Source organism: Pongo pygmaeus, chromosome 19 (genome assembly GCF_028885625.2).
Source record: "Pongo pygmaeus isolate AG05252 chromosome 19, NHGRI_mPonPyg2-v2.0_pri, whole genome shotgun sequence".
NCBI lineage: Eukaryota > Metazoa > Chordata > Mammalia > Primates > Hominidae > Pongo > Pongo pygmaeus.
Genome location: NC_072392.2, coordinates 57,439,428 through 57,461,061, shown reverse-complemented (window position 1 = coordinate 57,461,061; position 21,634 = coordinate 57,439,428). Strand labels below are relative to the sequence as shown.

Below are 21,634 nucleotides of genomic sequence, written 5' to 3'. Positions count from 1 at the left end.
CACATTTTTAAAGACTATAAACACAACAAACAGTTTAGGTGACAAATAAAGACAGAAAATGCTGAAGGACAATCCTGTGTGGGCACTGATTTATTTTGCCTATAATTTTTTTTTGGAGGCAATCGATGGTGAAGTAAAAACACTGCAATTTTTGATGCATTTCAAGCAAAAACACTTGTTGTTTTCTTTGAGTAAAAAGTTCATGTCACCATAGACATTACTGTAGGTACTTTGAGAAAGGGTGGGAAGGTAGGAAAATAAGAGAAATCTCCCACAAAATGGACTTTAAAACAAGAATCCAATCTTTCTCTTTTTTTAAACAGGATGGGGATTGAAATTATTAATGATATTGTCATCACTTCTCCCCACTACATACAAAGTAGCCTGCATGGAGCTTTGCCTAGGGCTTATTAAATGTCACTAGAATTAAAAGTGTACTTTCAGGAGAATTGAAACTGTATATATTTATGTATGAATACTCCAATAAATAATTTGCTAGGTAGTTTTCCTTTTCTATTGTGAATCCATTATCATCTGTTATTATTATCTGAATGTGTTGGCTACTATAACATACAAATTTAAGTATTTTTCTTTTCTTAAAGCTAAAATAAACCAAATAAATTTAGAAATTTGATGCCTAAAAATTAAAAGTCATAAAGAAATAATCACTGTTGCTAAAATTCTAAGTACAGCAAGTATAGTCGACACAACTCCAAAAGGTAACAAGGTGGGCCTAGAACAAGGAATATTGAAAACTTAGGAAGCAAAAATTACCCTAGAAAAGCAGATGAAATCAACAGCTAGAAACAATGTTTATAAAATGCAAGAACACAAAGGGAAAAATAATAGAACTAGCTGTGAGGAATTCTACTGAAATATAAAAAATCTGTCTGAAAAGTTTCATGCAATTAAGTCTCAATCACAGAGTCAACCCAAACTTGTAAGTTAAATGAACAAAATCTTCTCTCTCAAAGTGGTAAGTTTATTACTTATTATTCTTAGAGCACTCCAAGATTTTGGAATGAAGAAAGTTTATTAAGAGTTGGTGCTCTTAATATTTAAGAAGGTTTAGCAATTTTTAATTCATTTTAAGTATTAGGATTGTAGTTTGACACTCCTTCAACAATGAAAAATCAAATATAACAGTAAAAAGACTATATTTAACATGAGAGGGAAGAAAGTCAATTCTTCATACGTATAAATAAAAATTTTAAAAAAAGATCTTTGACCTTAAGCCTCAACCTATTTCTAAATGTATCATATTAAAGCACCCTCAAAATTTCCCACTCCTCTGAATCAAGTTCAAATATAGTACTGAAACTAAGTGCTCAAAAGTGAGGAGTTTTAGCCTAATGAAAAATCCCCAAATTAAGGCTCCATAATCTAACATCCCTTAGAACAAGTCTGAGGTGAAATGTGCTCCCCAAAGTATAAGTCCTCATTAAATTATTTCTTGAAAATACTCTATACTCAACTCTCCCATCTTTATCTCACAATGAATTTTGTATATCAACAGAGTAAACAGAAATGCTTTACTGTAGATGGAAAAAATATGGAATCCTATCTTCTTGTTTCAACAAATGTGACTTTATTACTTAAACTGCTAAACATACAAGATGCAGAAGTATCAGAAGTTGGTTCTGAGATAAACACGTTATAGGAAGATGAAATATAGAATTAATTGCAAGATTTAAAGTGTATTTTCTTAGATCTGGAGAACTCAAAACTATTTAATTTTACATTTGCAGAACTTATTTTTATGTACTTCGTATACCTATACACTAAAGAATGTATACTTAAGGAACAATTTAATATAAAATCAAAGCATTTTCTCTTGAATAAAAAGTATAGCCACAAAATGTAAGTAACTTTCCTAACAATCAAAATGATGTAAACTGAAAGAGCAAAGACTCTCTTCTCCCCACAGTCCCCTATTCTCTCGCCCCAACCCACGGACGCCTTCCTTCTTTTTACCCATGACTGTTAAGGATATTTTCTGGCTCTATTTCAGCATCATGACTCAGGTCATGAGAAGTGTCAAAGATGCACTTCCTTCAGATGGGAAAGAGCAACAGATTATAACTACCATACAAAGATGGGAGTACAGTACGAAAGGGCCAAATCAGCATTTTTGACAACAGGGCAGATAAAACCTTTTCTATTCATATATACTTTATTTCCAGTTTTAAAACATTTAAATATCTATCAAAATATGCTTACATATTTTCCTCAAGATGAAAACAGGAAACCAATACTCCATTTAGCTGCCTAAATTATCAACAATTTGTGGAACAGTTTACCAAAAAAAAAGAAAAAAAAATCAAACTAAGCACACCACATGAATACTAATAGTTCAAGCCCTTCTCTTCTAAATTTACTTTTCCAAAAGTATGCCTATGACTTTACCTATGTACGTAAAACTTACTTTTACAAAAGATCCTTGACAGAACCACAAAGAGGAGTGATACCACGACCATCCCCAGTGGAGAAATAATGACTCTTCTTTCCCTGTAATTCCCTGTCAAACAGAAACACTTTCCTAATCAGCTGGAGCACTGCTGGAAAACTATATTCATTTATCAGTACTGTCATGCTATTTTTTCCCTCATCTATGGTTTTATCAAATATAGACACATTTCAATCTGCTCCAAAACTAGACCAGAGTGAAATATTATTGAACATTAATTAAGCATTCCTTACTAGAGATGGCTTTTAACACAGAAAATGGAATGCTCTATTTCTTCTGAAGCCAACAACAACAGTGCCCATGTTAATTCCACCTTGGTTCATTCTGAAATAGTAATTTCCCTCTTGTGCCTCATTCTAGCTTCAATATTCTCACCTGCAAAAACACATCATCCAATGTTAATAACTCTTCCAATGAACCTTAAATCCTTTTCCTTTTCTCATCCTCCTCCAAGTTCAAAATGTCATTTACCTCATCATGGTAAAAACCATCATAATTTCTATTTCTATGCATAATTCTGGTATAGCCCTGATCCCAGTCTTGTTGTCCTTTTGTAGTTTACAACTATCAACTAGCAGATTTCTAGTTCCTGTTCAGATTTCAACCTCAAGACTATTCATGTCTGTTATTCTCAAGTCTGACAATTTCTAAATCTGTTCATATGGGTCAATCATTCAAACTCTGGCTATTACAAATCTTAAGAAGCCTACTCACTCTCTTCTCCCTCTCCAATTTTTCTCCAAATTAAAAAAAAAAACAAAAAAACCACACATTTCAGATCTTCCTTTTGATAAGTACATAAGGAAATGAACATTCACTTCTTTTCCCAAAATTTGTTATTCTACCCATTTGCACTTCTTTATCTGAATAAGCAGTTTTTACATTTATTCACTTCAGCAACTAAAAATTCCATCTCCAGATTTCCATAGAAATATTTTTATTTCAGTGGAACCAGACCAGAATTTCTTACTTAACTGTCCTCCTAACTAGGGAAGTAAGACAATAATCAAATGCAAACAGGTTCTCCAAATCCTCTTTTTGTTATTCTAATCACTAGACAAAAATAATGCTAACTCCTTCAACTCCTTGAAAACTAACTTCTAAGTTTATTGCCAGAAACTCTTTATTACCCCAACCCCACCCTGAACAGAGGATAGAAGAATTTCTTTGTGGGAAAACTGACCAGTATACATGAAAAGACCTACGGATAGTGACTATTGGAGGTATGATAATAAAATGGCATTCCTACCTGATAGACCACTGATATCTATAAGGTGGTATGCCCTTCCCACATTCAAAAAGCTTCCAATCAGTTCCTTAGTATTGATTTGTTGATTAGCTGAATAAAAATGAACTAATAAAATAAAAATGAATTATTAAATAATAGAATTTAAAAATAAAAATAATCAGCCAATGATCCATCAAGGATTCCCCATCACTGACGTCAGTGTTTTGGTTCAATCAGTCTGATGGAGTCTAGGCCTCAGTATTTTTCAAATCTATCTAGCTTATGTATAATGGACAGTCAAGGGTTGAAAATCACTGCTCCAGATGGGCTTGGTGGCTCACACCTGTAATCCCCAGCATTTTGGGAGGCTGAGGCAGGCAGATTGCTTGAGCCCAGGAGATCAAGACCAGATTGTGCAAAATGGCAAAACCTTGTCTCTATTTAAAAAGACAAAGAAAGGGAGACAAGAAAGGAAAGAAAAAGAAGGGAAGGGAAGGGGAGGGGAGGAGATAATAAAAGGAGCACAAAAAAGCTTCACAATTTATAACTATCTCTTAAAGAGAGAAAAATATTACACATATAAAATAAGAAAAGGGTGTGATAATAAAAGAAACATTCAAAGAAAATCATATTAAAAAGATTGCAGAAATAAAAATGCAACAAGAAGACTGAAAGATACGTTGGGGAAATTCTCATAAAGTTTAAAAAAAGATAGAAAATAGACAAGAAGATTAGGGGCTCAGTGTAGGAGATACATTATTCAAGTAATAGGATTTCCAGGAAAGGGCCAAAAAAAACCAACTGAGAAAAAAAACAGAAGAGTTGAAAGAAGAGGCCTCTGGGGAATGACACCCGAGAGTGGGGAGGATAGGCCAAAAAATGCCTTCTTTCATAATAAAATTATATTTTTGACTTTTATAATAAATGCATGTATTTCTTTGATAAAAAATAAAAATTATATTTAAAGGGTAAACAACAACAGTAAGTGTCCAATCAATGTTAATAGAAAAGAGTAGATAACTATTAGCCCTTATAATGCTTCAATGCCTCAAAAATGAAGTTTAATCACTCTGATATTATAAAGTATACAGATAACAAGTCCCTGAATAGCAATACATAGAGAATAAAAAAACATTTAGCATAATGACCCCACATACTCAAATGATATAACTAAAAAATTTGCCTCTATTCAATCAATGGTATTCACTCAGAGGAACTGGGTATCTGCATGTAGTACTCAGAAAGGATATTAATTGATAGTAATATACTTCCAAAGTCGAATTCTCTAAGAAGACGTTGAAGAATAAATCACAGAAAACATAATAAAAAGGAAGAGAGGCTATTTAAGATCTGATAAGACATTAACATCCCTAGTACCTCAGGTTCATGCCAGGGTTGCCTTGATTACAATTAGAAAAGTTGAGAAAATATTGCCCTCTAGAGGCATGTCTCATTAACCATTTAAAAATAAAACTATTTTGAAATCTGGAGTGTATGATTTGCCCATGTAAAAAATACATAGAAAAGTAAAAATATTTCCACAAGCAGTAAAAAGCAAAGAAGAAATTCTGGATTAGTTTCAAGGGATAACTACATCATCTGGCATTTATTTAAAGGCAAAAGTTACAGAGAAAAGAAATGTGTTATATCCAAAATGAAATACACAAAAATATAAAATATCTACATAGAGTTTATTTAGGTTTAAAATATCTTTAAATTAATTTTCATAGCACTAAATTTTAAAGTATAATTTAGAGGCAATATAATATCGGGTTTCCTTTAAAAGATATCCCACTGGCAATTTTATTTCCCCCCAAAACTATGTTATCTATACCTTTCTCTCAATTTTACTGAGAACCTAAAACTTCTCTTTAAAAACCTATTTAAAAACAACAACTGTACAATCTTCATTTAATAGCTTCTTCCATTAATGATTCTGAAATGAAAGCATCTTGTTTTCAGGAAGGTATTATGAGGTCACTCTTTTCTATCCACTTTCCCTAACAAACTCATCTGCTCTGTCTTGAGAAAATAGTAAATGTCAAAACTAGCAGAGTGTTATGGCAACATTTTTTTTTAAAAAAAAGGTGATAAAAGAATTTGAGAAAACAAATTCACCAGGAAAACTTTAAATTTGAAAACAACTAATGAAAAACAAAACTGCATTTGAGCTAAAACAATAAAGTACACATAATCAATAAAAATCCAGGTACTAAACTAAGATATCCCCCCACAAGATTTTTCTCCATTTAACATGTTTATACTATTTATATACTCTACGTCATATGAGGCATAAAATCTAAAGCAGAGCTACAGTGCACTTGATTGATTTTTCTTGGCAAAAATTAAAACATGCACATGGAAACTTCAATCCACAAGTAAACAGTGATGTGGAAAGAAAAGTCAAGAAACATCACATTATCATTGATTCTCTTAAGTAGGTGAAACTATATAAGGCTGAAATGTGTGGTTACTTTGTATTTACAATTGTGATGTGGTCTGTATCAAGAAAACTACTGATCAACATAAGTTAAAATTACAATAAACCATCAAATGAAAGCTATAAACAGAGTCTTTGAGTGGTAAAAGGAATGCCTCATACAGATGCTAAAAAGAAAAGTGATACTTCCAGTTTTGTAAAAGCACTTTACTGAAATATGGAGGCTCCAAGTCCAAGAAATGAGAGGCTTTGTACAAAGGTCTCCGAGTCTCATCAGCTACTTCCATTTAGAAAAAGCAGAATCTAGAATTCAGATGCCAAAAGCTGTGACTCAAAGATGACCCCCTCTGAGGACGAACAAGTTAATAGGAAAGGAGACACTTGCAAGAACTCTAGAGAACTGCAGAAGTGAATCCAAGATCTGTTTGTTAACTCAATGGAAATTGCAGGAAGAAAACAAATTCCTTAAAAGTCCCATGACACAATGAACTCTATATTTTTGAACCTAAAATGGAAAACTAATTTGCAAAATAAAGAAATGGCAAAGGCTCAAGAATAGGTGTATTGATTTATAAAACCATATTTCCTGATGTATACAATTAAAATAAGCAAAAACCAATTAAAATGATAATACTACCATCACTTTTGGTTTTACATTGGTGTAGCAATGTAGCAACTCAGTTTATCAACATTGAGCCTAGTGTTGTTCTAAAAGCCCTTAAAGAATAAGTTCACAATTATTATATTTAATGTACTCATTATTTAGAACTACTCATTTATTCTGTTTTCTGGATAACAGGTACTGTACCAAAATACGAAAAACGAATCAGTTCTACAGACTCTCACATTAACAGCAGTATCAATAATGATACTAATGATAGCAACTACAGTAATCCTCTACTGAATATTTGATATGTGCCAAACACTATTTAAAGGGCTGTGATTCTCATAGTTACTCTATAAGATTGGTAATATTATTATTCCAATTTTACAGAAAGAAAAGTGAGGTACAGATAGAATAAATAATTTGTCTAAGGTTACAGAGTTAGGAAATCATGGAAGATAGATTCTACCACCAGGGAGTCTGATTCCAGGTCCTCCAATTTCCTCACCAAGGAAGTTTTAACTTAGTAATCAGTAGCATCAAAAATAAAAGTAGACTCAAAATAGTAAGCGCCATCTACAACAAACTCATAGCCAACATCATACTGAATGGACAGAAGCTGGAAGTATTCCTCCTTAAGAACTGGAACAAGACAAAGATGTCTACTCTCACCACTCTTATTCAACATAGTACTGTAAGTTATAGCTGAAGTGATTAGGTAAGAGAAATAAATAAAAGGCATCAAAATGGGAAAAGAGAAAGTCAAATTATCTCTCTTTACCAACAATATGATTCTATACCTAGAAAACTCTAAAGACTCCTTAACCTGATAAATCACTTCAGTAAAGTTTCAGGATACAAAAATCAGTAGCATTTCTATATAACAATAATATTCAAGCTGAAAACCAAACAAAGAACACAATCCCTTTAAGAAAAGCCACAAAAAAAATCCATAAAATACCTAGAAATATATCTAAGCAAGAAGGTGAAAGACCTCTACAAGGACTACTACAAAACACTGCTGAAAGAAATCACACATGACACAAACAAATGGAAAAGCATTCCATGCCCATGGATTGGAAGAATCAATATTGTTAAAATGTCCATTATCACCCAAAGTAATCTAAAGATTCAATACTATTCCTATCAAATTACTAGTGTCATCTTTTCACAGAATTTGAAAAAACTATTCTAAAATTCTTGTGGAATCAAAAAACAGCCCAAATAGCCAAAGCAATCCTAAGCCAAAAGAACAAAGCCTAAGACATCACATTTCTTTTTTTTTTTTTTTTTTTTTTGAGACACAGTCTCACCCTGTCGCCCAGGCTGGAATGCAATGGCGCGATCTTGGCTCACTGCAACATTCAGCTCCCGGGTTGAAGTGATTCTCCTGCCTCAGCCTCCCGAGTAGCTGGGATTACAGGTGCACACCACCACACCCAGCTAATTTTTTTTGTCTCTTTAGTAGAGATGGGGTTTCACCATGTTGGTCAGGCTGGTCTCCAACTTCTGACCTCATGATCCATCCACCTTGGTCTCCCAAAGTGCTGGGATTACAGGCGTGAGCCACCGCGCCTGACCTGAGACATCACATTTCAAACTGTACTACAAGGCTATGGTAACGAAAACAAGATAGTATTGGTGCAAAAATAAGACACACAGACCAATGGAAAAGAAGACAGAACTCTGAAATAAAGCTGCACTCCTACAACCACCTGCTATTCTTTGACGAAGTCGACAAAAATAAACAATGCGGAAAGGATATAACTATTCAATAAATGATGTGGAGAAACTGGCTAACTATATACACACAGAAGAATTCAGCTAGGCTCCTACTACTCACCACATACAAAAATTAACTCAAGATGGATTAGAGACTTAAATATAAGACCTGAAACTATAAAAATTCTAGAAGAAAACCCAGGAAAAACTCCTCTGGACACTGGCTTGAGCAAAGAATTTATAACTAAGCCCTCAAAAGCAAATGCAGCAAAAAAAAATTGACAACTGGGACCTAATTAAACTAAAGAGCTTCTGACTATCAACAGAGTAAACAGACAATCTACAGAATGGGAAAAAAATACTACAAACTATATATCTGAACAAAGGACTAATATCCCAAATCTATAAGAAATTTAAATCAACAAGCAAAACACAAATGACCCCATTAAAAGGGTCATTTAGACATGAACAGACACTTCTCAAAAGAAGACATACAATGGTCAATAAACATATAAAAATGCTTATCACTAATCATCAGAGAGATGCTACAGTGAGGTACCATCTCACACCAGTCAGAATGGCTATTAGTAAAAAGTCAAAAAACAACAGATGTTGGTGAGGCTGCAGAGAAAATAGAATACTTATACACTGTTGGTGGGAATGGAAACTAGTTCAGTCCCTGTGGAAAGCAATTTGGAGATTCCATAAAGAACTAAAAATAGAATCACCATTTGACACAGAAATCCCACTACTGGGTATGCCCAAAAGAAAATAAATCATTCTTACAAAAAAAACACATGCACTTATATGTTCATCGCAGTTCTATTCACAATAGCAAAGACATGCAATCAACCAAAGTGCCCATCAATGATGGATTAGATTTTTTAAATGTGCTACATATGTACCACAGAATACTATGCAGCCATAAAAAAGAATAAAATCGTGTCCTTTGCAGCAACATAGGCGCTGCTGGAGGTCATTATCCTAAGTAAATTAACATAGAAACAGAAAACCAAATATGTCATGTTTTCACTTATAAGTGGGAGCTAAACATTGGGTGTATACAGACACAAAGATGGGAACAATAGACACTAGGGATTCAAAAGCGGGGAGGCAAAGGTTGGGGAAGTTGAAAAACTACCAGTTGGGTACTATGTTCACTATTTGGGTGATGGAATCAATAGAAGTCCAAACCTCAGCATCATGCAATATACCCATGTAACAAATCTGCACATGTACACTCTTAATCTAAAATCTCAATGAAATAAAAGAGGATACAAACAAATGGAAGAACATTCCATGCTCATGGGTAGGAAGAATCAATATCGTGAAAATGGCCATACTGCCCAAGGTAATTTATAGATTCAATGCCATCCCCATCAAGCTACCAATGACTTTCTTCACAGAATTGGAAAAAACTACTTTAAAGTTCATATGGAACCAAAAAAGAGCCCGCATCACCAAGTCAATCCTAAGCCAAAAGAACAAAGCTGGAGGCATCACGCTACCTGACTTCAAACTATACTACAAGGCTACAGTAACCAAAACAGCATGGTACTGGTACCAAAACAGAGAGATAGATCAATGGAACAGAACAGAGCCCTCAGAAATAACGCCGCATATCTACAACTATCTGATCTTTGACAAACCTGACAAAAACAAGAAATGGGGAAAGGATTCCCTATTTAATAAATGGTGCTGGGAAAACTGGCTAGCCATATGGAGAAAGCTGAAACTGGATCCCTTCCTTACACCTTATACAAAAATTAATTCAAGATGGATTAAAGACTTAAACGTTAGACCTAAAACCATAAAAACCCTAGAAGAAAACCTAGGCATTACCATTCAGGACACAGGCATGGGCAAGGACTTCATGTCTACAACACCAAAAGCAATGGCAACAAAAGCCAAAATTGACAAATGGGATCTAATGAAACTAAAGAGCTTCTGCACAGCAAAAGAAACTACCATCAGAGTGAACAGGCAACCTACAGAATGGGAGAAAATTTTTGCAATCTACTCATCTGACAAAGGGCTAATATCCAGAATCTACAATGAACTTAAACAAATTTACAAGAAAAAAACAAACAACCCCATCAAAAAGTGGGCAAAGGATATGAACAGACCCTTCTCAAAAGAAGACATTTATGCAGCCAAAAAACACATGAAAAAATGCTCACCATCACTGGCCATCAGAGAAACGCAAATCAAAACCGCAATGAGATACCATCTCACACCAGTTAGAATGGCAATCATTAAAAAGTCAGGAAACAACAGGTGCTGGAGAGGATGTGGAGAAATAGGAACACTTTTACACTGTTGGTGGGACTGTAAACTAGTTCAACCATTGTGGAAGTCAGTGTGGCGATTCCTCAGGGATCTAGAACTAGAAATACCATTTGACCCAGCCATCCCATTACTGGGTATATACCCAAAGGACTATAAATCATGCTGCTATAAAGACACATGCACATGTATGTTTATTGCGGCACTATTCACAACAGCAAAGACTTGGAACCAACCCAAATGTCCAACAATGATAGACTGGATTAAGAAAATGTGGCACATATACACCATGGAATACTATGCAGCCATAAAAAATGATGAGTTCATGTCCTTTGTAGGGACATGGATGAAATTGGAAATCATCATTCTCAGTAAACTATCGCAAAGACAAAAAACCAAACACCGCATGTTCTCACTCATAGGTGGGAATTGAACAATGAGAACACATGGACACAGGAAGGGGAACATCACACTCTGGGGACTGTTGTGGGGTGGGGAGAGGGGGGAGGGATAGCATTAGGAGATATACCTAATGCTAAATGACGAGTTAATGGGTGCAGCACACCAGCATGGCACATGTATACGTATGTAACTAACCTGCACATTGTGCACATGTACCCTAAAACTTCAAGTGTAATAATAAAATAAATAATAATAATAATAATAATAGGTAGAAAGTGGAAAACAATCAGTACAGATAAAGGGTTTACAGAAGGAGCAAATATATGAAATGCAACACTATTTTTAGAGGGAGAAAGTACATCACAAGCTGGCCTTGAAAGATGGGGTTGAATGTGTACCTGAAGAAGTAGGGAGAAAGTAACTTAGGTGTAGAAACATGGTAGTATTGAAGCTGGAAAGCAAAGACATGTAATTAAATTTACTTAGGGCACAAATAACGGTGGAAGATATGCTTTATTCATTCAACAAAAATTTACTAACTGGTGAAAGGAATGCCTATTCTCCTAGAGGACTATTTCTTACCTTTGCCTTTCTCCTCAAAGCTCCGATACCTGCACCCATCCTCACTACCCATTTCCCTATGAAAAAGGAAGCAACATCCTCTGTCTCCTCTAAATTTTCCTGCTTCCCCTTACATCAATCCTCCCTGAAAGACTTGTTGACACTGTCTTTTCCTATTCTCACTAAAATCCACTGGGACCAGGCACTTACCATGCCACCAAAAGTATTCTTACCAAAGACACGTCTTTTACACAAGGGGTTCCCAACTCCCAGGTGGTGGACTGGTACCAGTCTGTGGCCTGTATGGAACCGGGCTGCAGAGCAGAAGGTAAGTGGCTGGCAAGCTGGCATGACCACCTGAGCTTACCTCCTGTCAGATCAGCAGCAGCATTAGATTCTCATTGGAGCACAAACCCTATTGTGAATTGCACATGCAAAGATCTAGGCTGCACACTCCTTATGAGAATCTAATTCATGCCCGGTGATCTCAGATGGAACTGTTTGATCCCAAAACCTCCCACCCCTCTCCACATTGGCCCATGGAAAAACTATCTTCCACGAAATCGGTCCTTGGTGCCAAAAAGGTTGGGGATCACACTCCTACATTACTAATTTTAATAGTCTTCTTTTTCTCATTTCTTCATTGATCTATCAGTAGAATTTAACACATTAATCATTCCCTTCTCTCTAAAAAAATTAATTCACTTGGCCTCTAGGAGTTCTCATATATAGTTTTCCTTTGTATGTCACTGGCTACTTAATGTCGGAGGGCCCCAGGGCTCAGTCCTGGGACATCTCTTTTTTATACTCACCTACAAGGTGATCTCATCTCATTTTTGTTTCAGCTATCATCTATGCGTTGCAAACATTTATCCCTATATAAATGACTGCTTTCCACTGAACTCCAGACTCATACAACCAACTACCTACTTAACATCAGTAGGAGGTAAAAAAGACATCATATTAAACTTAACATGTCCAAAATTCCTGATCCTGTCCCCATCCCAAAACCTGCTTTATCCACAACATTCTTCATTTCAATTGACACCAACCCTATCCTTCTAGATGTTTAGGTTAAAAGTCTTACTACTCATCTTGACTCATCTCTTCTTTCATACTTGACATAAAATGTACCAGAAATTCTGATGGCCACACCATAAAAAATATATCAAGAATCCAATGACTTCTCACAATCTTCACTACAAACAACTTACTCCAAACCTCATCTTTTCTTGCCTGATTTTTTGCAATACTCTCCTAACTGGTCTCAACTAAGTTTCCACCCATGTCCACGTACAGACTGTGTTCTCAATACAGATCTCCATTCTAGTCCTGCCAAAACACAGTATTATCATGTCACTCTTATTCTCAATGCCCTCCAGAGCACCCCCATCTCATGCTGAGTGAAAGGCTGACAACGATCTGCCCTCATTACCTCTCTGATCTCATCACCTATTATACACCTTACACCATGTGCTTCAGCCACACTGGTCTCTTTATCATTCCTTGGACATTCCAGGCACACTCCCACCTCAGGATTTTACACAGGCTGTTCTATACGAATTTCTCTCTTACTTCCATCAGATCGTTGCTCAGATGTCATCATCTCAGTAAGGCCTACGGGAAGCATACTAATTTCAAATTGCAATCCTCCCTAGGCATTCCCTATTCCCCTTCCCTCATGTTTCTCTGTAGCTCCATGGGACCACAGACATGTTTCTCTTTTGTTCACTGCTAAATTCCTATAACTCAGAACAGTGCCTGGACACAATAAACACTAATGTTGTCGATCAAATGACTACTTCTTGGAGATGTTAATTTTTTTAAGTTGTTACTATGAATAAAAAGCTCTTCATTCTAACAAGTAATTATTTAAATCTAAATTGTTTTTCTTAGAACAACTTCTAAAGATGTTTTAAAACTCTGGTTTAAAGCCTTAGAATCTGGTCGGGCGCGGTGGTTCAGGCTTGTAATTCCAGCACGTTGGGTGGCTGAGGCAGGTGGATCACTTGAGGTCAGGAGTTTAAGACCAGCCTGGCCAACATGGCGAAACCCAGTCTCTACTAAAAATACAAAAATTCAGCTGGGCGCGGTGGCTCATGTCTGTAATCCCAGCACTTTGGGAGGCCACGGTGGGCAGATCACTTGAGGTCAGGAGCTCGAGACCAGCCTGGCCAACATAGTGAAACCCTGTCTCCACTAAATATACAAAAATTAGCCAGGCATGGTGGCGGGCACCTGTAATCCCAGTTACTTGGGAGACTGAAGCAGAAGAATCGCTTGAACCCAGGAGGTAGAGGTTGCAGCAAGCCAAGATTGCACCACTGCACTCTAGCCTGGGAGACAGAGCAAGACTCCGTCTAAAGAAAAGAATAGAATAGAATTAGCCGAGCATGGTGGCATGCACCTGTAATCCCAGCTACTCAGGAGGCTGAAGCAGGGGAACCGCTTGAACCCAGGAGGCGGAGCTTGCAGTGAGCCGAGATGGCGCCACTGCACTCCAGCCTGGGTGATAGAGCGAGACCCCATCTCAAAAAAATAAAAAAGGCCTTAGAATCTATGTCAACTGCCAAGATACAAATAGAAACACCAAAAAGACTTTGTGCTCACAGAAGTCAATCTAATAGGAAGCCCAGACATGTCAATGAATAACCTGCATATTATAATATGATAGAAGTATGCAGAGCATACCAATACCAAGGTTGAAAAAGATGATAAAAATCAAAAGAAGACTTAAGAGAGGCAGTAATATTTTAGCTTGCTTAGTAGGCATTCAAAGAGCTAATAATAATGTCAAATAAAGAAAAGTTGCAAATAGGAAAGTTATCAAAAAATAAATACATGTGGCATGTCCAGGGAAGGGTACAGAAATCTAGGTATGGTTAGACAAGAAGCTGGAAATAAGATAAGACATTTTCTAACCTTCTAGGAATATGGTGAGACACAAAGATCTTGAGCAGAAAATTGGCAGATCATATTGATAGTTAAGAAAGGAAGTGCTTGTGATAGTAAAAAATTGTTAGAAATTACTGATACAGATGAGGGAAAAAATGATGATCAGGGATTCTTAACCATTTTTGTATCACAGACTATTTGGACAGTCTGGGGAAGCCTAAGGAATGTTTCCCAGAATAATACTTACAAGGCATGGGAAAAAGACATATAATTACAAAGAAAATGAACTAAACTGAAGTACAGTTATCAATAAATTAAAAATACAGTGTTATAGTAATGTATATAATCAATTAATACTAAAATATTATATAATAATAATTTCAAAGTAGTGATGAGTAAAAACAATATTTTAAAATATATTCAATAATGCAAGATACTTCAAGATATATATTTCATATATAAAGTGATATGAGTATCTCTGCATTTTCTATTGGTAACAGTGTCACAAGCACTGTTAATATTTTTGTCATGTATTTTCCATGTTCATAACAAAAAGGAAATGCTTACTTTTGGTTAAAGGATAGTGAATATAAAGATGTAAATTTTTTTCCTATCCTGTTCATGGATCACAAGAACTCCTTAACTAGACTAAGTGGATATTCGGGCAACAAGATAGGAAATGGAAGACATATTTATAAAGAATATATTTCAAATAAATAAACATCCTCTGGAAAGTTAAAAAAAATTGGCAAATAGATAAAATAATCCTAACCTAAACTGGATTGGGTCCAAAGAGTAAAAAGGAAATACCCCTATATCAACTGTTATTTAACAGTTTCCTTTACTTGGCTAAAAAGAGCACAGACAAACAACGGTAATACCGCCAAAACATGATTCATTTTCAAGATGAATCCCTCCCTGTTCAATGGTTTACATTGTTTTTGACCAGCATCAGACTGTTTACCCACACAAACTGTAAATACATCATTTTTAGAACTAACCAACAACAATGCCCATTTTGTTATGACATGTAAGATACAAAAAAACATGAAGAAAAATGACCATCACTCTATAGTCCATGCTTCAAAAATGAGAAAAACTACACAGAGTAATAGAGGGAAATTCTGGAAATAAAATTTTAACACGTGTTATCTATCAGGAGGAATAGGCTGCCTGAAATTCCTTGCTTTCAAAAGAAAATCTTAAGTACAGCAGCAGAGTCGAACAGTGTGGATTCTCCTCTTTGAGATTTCTGCAAAAAAACAGGAGAGACATGAAAGCAATAAAGCTGAGAGAAAACAATATATTTTGACTTGGAAATCAAGTAGTATTGCTCTTTAACTACTGTCCTTTCACAAATGATGAAATCCTTCATTGACTGGCACTTTGCAACCTTCAACAAAAGTATATTGAAAGATATTTGTTCGCAGTCATTTAATATGTCTTTTCCCATGGAATACAGGATTCATGAGGGTAGGAATGACCGCAGTCTTTTGTGCACATTATGCTCGAATCCTAACACAAAAACCTCTTACGTGGTTTGCTGAATAAAGAAGCAAAAATAAGAACAAAAAAGAAGCTCAAGGAAATATTTTCCAAAGACATATAAATGTAGGGATCACAAATCCTTCTTAATTTACTAATACATCTGTGGTTTCTCTTATTGACCTAGCTGCTCCATGTGTACAGTGAATCTCTTTGCCAAAAGATTTTGGTAAAATTTTATGTTATGAAAAACATTTAACACAAAAAGAAAAGTCCCCAAAGAACCTATACTACACATCTACATAGAGAACACAATTTTAACACTAACACCAAAAAATGTAACTAGTTAAGTCTGAAATAAAATGTCTAGCAAATAGCTGAAAATATCAATATCTCATAGCTTTCTAAATTTTATTTTATAAAAATTCTATATACTTTTTTGAAATATAAGCAGTTTTTCAATTTTTATTTTATGTTCGGGGGCACATGTGCAAGTTTGTTACATGGGTAAACTGCATGTCCCTGAGGTTTGGTGTACAAATGATCCTGTCACACAGGTAGTGAGCGTAGTACCCAACAGGTAGTGAGCGTAGTACCCAACAGGTAGTTTTTCAACCCTCACCCCCTCCCACTGTCCTCCCTCCAGGAGTCCCCAGTGTCTACTATTCCCATCTTTATGTCCATGTATACTCAATGTTTAATTCCCAATGACCTTTTGCATCTAGAGCTGATTCCAAAAACTTTCTTTTTTTTTTATTATTATTTTTTAAATTTTATTTTTTATTTTTTTTCTTTTATTATTATTATTATTATTATTATTATTATTATTATACTTTAGGTTTTATGGTACATGTGCGCAATGTGCAGGTAAGTTACATATGTATACATGTGCCATGCTGGTGCGCTGCACCCACCAACTCGTCATCTAGCATTAGGTATATCTCCCAATGCTATCCCTCCCCCCTCCCCCCACCCAAAACTTTCAACCTTAAATATCATGGGTCACTAGTTAAGTTAAATACACATAAATAACAATCATTCTCATTAAAAATAATAGAACCAAAGCATAAAGTATGATCTCAGGAGTAAAAAGAGGTCCCATTTTTTTGAGTTACAAAAGTCCCAAGGAAAACATTTACCTATATTTTTTCAGTCTATCTTAAAGCTTCCTACAGTGTGTGTCTGTGTGTGTGTGTGTGTGTGTGTGTGTGTGTGTGGAATTCATTGGATACTACAAAAGAATGTGTAATGTGGTCAGTATAGAAGCTGAAACAAATTAGGATAGGTACATACTCAAACGAATTACAAAGAAGTACTCAAATATATGTACACATATATTCATAACAGCACTATTCACAATAACCAAAAGGTAGAAACAACCCAAATGTACCTCAGTGGATGAACGGATCAATTGCGTTATATTCCTACAATGGAATATAATTTACCCACAAAAAGGAATGGAGTGTTAATATATACTACAATGTGGATGAACTTCAAAAACATTATACTAAATGAAAGAAGGCAGAAACAAAAAGTCATATATTCTATAACTATATTTATATAAAATATACAGGACAAGTAAATGTAACAGTCTACAAAGCAGAGAGTGGTGTTTGCTAGGGAATTAGGGGAAAGAAGAATGAGGAGTAAGTGCTTAAAGAATATGTGGTTTCCTTTAGGAGTGAGGAAAATGTTTTGTAAACAGAGGTTGTGGTGGCACAACATCATGAATGTACTGTCACATTTACATGGTGAATATTATGTGAATTTCAGGTCAGTTAATAAAATAACAATGACTTTCTGTGGTAACTATAATCTCTCTATATAAGATTCCCCAATCTTGAAAACCTAAAATGGTCACCCATCAAGGGAAATCTGCAATGCTCCAGAAAAGGTGATCTAATGTCAACGTTTTCTGTGGTTCTAGTGAGAATAAAACAGTACAACCACTCCAGTGTTATTTATCAAGGTTAAGATTCAACTATGTTATGATCAAGAATTTCCACTCAAAAATTAGTATACATATTATCCCCAAACCTGAAACCATGCAATGTACATCAGCAATAGTAGAAAGGATAAATAAACAGAAGTACAATGGAATAAATGAGAGCTGTAAATAAATGAACTGAACCTACCTGCAACAACATAACTGAATCTCACAAATATAATGTTAAAGAAGCCAAAGATATCAAAATATACACACTCTACAATTCCATTTACATAAAATGGAAACAACAGTGTTTAAGGACACTTGCTTAGGAGTAGAACTATTCTAAAAAGTAAAGAAGTGGTTACCATAAAAATGAGAATTGTGGTTTAATGTTATGGAGAAAGTATGCAAAAGAGAGATTCCAATAATGTTCTATTTATTGATTGGGATGATGGTTATACAGCTACTTGATCTAAGATAAATTACTGAGATACACAGCAGAAATCCCGCCAATTCCATTTTAAAATAAAATGCAGGCCGGGCGCGGTGGCTCACGCCTGTAATCCCAGCATTTTGGGAGGCCAAGGCAGGTGGATCACAAGGTCAGGAGTTCAAGATCAGCCTGGCCAACATAGTGAAACCCCATCTCTACTAAAAATACAGAAAATCAGCCAGGCGTGATGGCGGGCGCCTGTAATCCCAGCTGCTCAGGAGGCTGAGGCAGGAGAATTGCTTGAACCTGGGAGGCAGAGGTTGCAGTGAGCCGAGATCACACCATTGCATGCCAGCCCAGGCTACAGTACAAGACTCCGTCTCAAAAAAAAAAAAAAAGCAAATGCTGCTCTATCTAAAATACACATTACCCATGACTATTTCTTTCCAACAATGAATATTTCTTAATAAACTATAGTGTCCCACTGAACATAGAATGTTCTGGAAGAGATAAGTAAAAGGAGGTTCAGTTCTCTGAAGTTATAAAAATAGTTCCAAGTTTTATATTCCATAAATATGATACCAAATATCCCTCATATATTGAAATAGGGAGTTCAAATAGCATGGTAAAGTTCACCACTACTATACGGGCTCCAATTTATTAAATGATTTAATAATTAGGAATTTCATATAAGCCTAAGATCTTCTTTTTACATGAACAGACTATAACAAGTTTAGTTTTATCCCAGATCTGTAAAAATAAGGACAAAGGGAAGGAAGATTCAAGACAACAGTGGAGACAGAGAAAATTACCATGCAAGGGTGACCCAGAAGGGCTGCTTGATAGACCTGGAACAGGGCTACAACGACCTCCTTGCTTAGACGTCAGTTCTTGTTCAATCTCTTCCAGTCCAGCACTTTTCTGGAAACGGCTCATGCGATTCACTACTCGTGGTGACATATGTGTACGAACACAAGGCTGGCCACCATAAGGGTTGATGGGGAAAACATGTGAAGTACCCCGGAGAGTACTGACCACAACCCAGCGACAGTCATGGCTGAAGCAGATGTCCTGTACCTAGAAATGAGATAAGAAAAGATACAAAAATGTCTCAAACTACTTGGATTTTTCTAAGAGTATCACACATCACCAAATATGAATATAAATGATTGCCTCATTACCAAATGTACCTAAGATCAGCTATTAAATAAAAGTTACTCTACAGATGAGTTTCACAAAGACTGTTGATCAAAACTCCATTAGGTAGAATGTTACTTCAATAGTCAGGGATACAGGATCCTGAAGAGAGGTGAAATGCAAAGAAAGAAGATCTTAAAACACTCAATGCCCTTTGTCCCCCAACACACACACGTAACTGATAACAACAATAATTCATGTATCTGCAAGCTTTTTCTATAAGAGGCCATATGGCCTTGTAGGATGTAAAAGCTCTACTGTCTGTTGCAATCACTCAGCTCTACTCTTGGACTGTCAAAGCAGTCATAGAACATATGTAAATGAGTGCAGTTATGTTAAAAAAAAAAAACTTTATTTACGAAAACAAGTGGTGAGCCACAGACCTGAGCCAGGGAAAGTTAATTTGTATGACACTTATCATACAGTGAATAAAGAATCTCCAGTATTTCTGAATTAGCAAATTGAATTTACTACCTTTATCTCAATATCAGTCAACTGGTGACAACTTGAGCAAAAATATCTCCACTTACTTATTTCAGAAAAAAATTAAAGAAAGCTAAGGAAAATTTGATACTGTTATAAGCATTTTTAAGCATAGCTTCTAAAAGGAAGGCAGCTCACAGATACTTAAGTTTTCTACACTGACTAAATTAATTTTCTACCACCTAAAACAATTGTCAAATAGTGTTTTAAAAAATCCAGACAACAGAAAAAGCACAGTAGAATAAAGATATTTGTGAATGAAACTTAACATGAAAATATATATATGCACACAGTAAAAGCAGTACTAAGAGGGAAGTTTATAGTTATAAGCACCTAAATAAAAAAAAGGAAAACTTCAAATAAACAATCTAACAATGCATCTTAAAGAATTAGAAAAGCAAGAGGAACCCAAACCCAAAATTAGTAGAAGATAAATAATAAAGATCAAAACAGAAATAAATAAAACAAATGAAGAATGCAAAAGATTAACAAAATGAAAAGTTGGTTTTTTGAAAAGATAAACAAAATTGACAAATCATTAGCTGAACTAAGAAAAAAAGAGAGAAGACTCCAATAAATAAAATCAGAGAAGAAAAAGGAGACATTATGACCGATACTACAGAAATTCAAAGGATCATTAGAGTCTACTATGAGCAATTATATGCCAATATGTTGGAAAATCTAGAAGAAAAGGATAAATTCCCAGACACATACAACCTAACAAGATTGAATCATGAAAATATCCAAAACCTAAATAAACCAGTAACAAGTAATGCGACTGAAGATGTAATAAGTCTCCCAGCAAAGAAAAACCCAGGACCAATGGCTTCACTGCTTAATTTTAGATGTTTTACCAAATATCTAAAGAAGAACTAATACCAATCCTACTCCAACTATTGAGAAGAATAGAGGAGGAAGGAATACTTCTAACCTCATTCCACAATGCTTGTATTACTCTGATACCAACACCAAACACATACATTAAAAAAAAAAAAAAAGAAAAGAAAAGACAAGACAAGACTAGACTAGAGGCCAATATCCCAGGTGAACATTGATGTAAAAATCCTCAACAAAATACTAGTAAACCAAATTCAACAACACATCAAAAAAAAATCATTTATCACAACCAAGTGGAATTTATCCCAGGTATGCAAGGACAGTTCAACACACACAAATCATTGTGACACGTTATATCAAGAGAATAATGGATAAAAACCATATAATTGTTTCAATTGATGCTGGAAATACATTTGATAAAAATTCAACACTACTTCATAATAAAAACTCTCAAAAAACTGAGTATAGAAGGAAAATACCTCCACACAAAAAAAGCCATGTACAATAGACCCACAGCTAGTATCTTACTGAACAGGGAAAAACAGAAAGCCTTTCTGCCAAGATTTGGAACAAGACAAGGATGCCTACTGTTATCACTGTTATTCAACAAAGTACTGGAAGTCCTAGCCAGAGCAATCAGACAGGAAATAAAAGCCATCCAAAT

At 35.3% G+C, this 21,634-nt stretch overlaps 1 protein-coding gene across 18 annotated transcripts in view; it reads right to left on the bottom strand.

Annotated features, from left to right (window-relative positions):
- The window catches only part of BCAS3 (BCAS3 microtubule associated cell migration factor), a 703,320-nt gene that overhangs the window by 383,446 nt on the left and 298,240 nt on the right, over window positions 1–21,634 (bottom strand). For all 18 annotated transcript variants that reach the window (XM_054457118.2, XM_063655621.1, XM_054457116.2 and 15 more), the window contains exon 15: window positions 19,266–19,530. In XM_054457118.2, coding sequence (XP_054313093.1) covers window positions 19,266–19,530 — 265 coding nt within the window. The remainder of the gene's footprint in view (window positions 1–19,265; window positions 19,531–21,634) is intronic.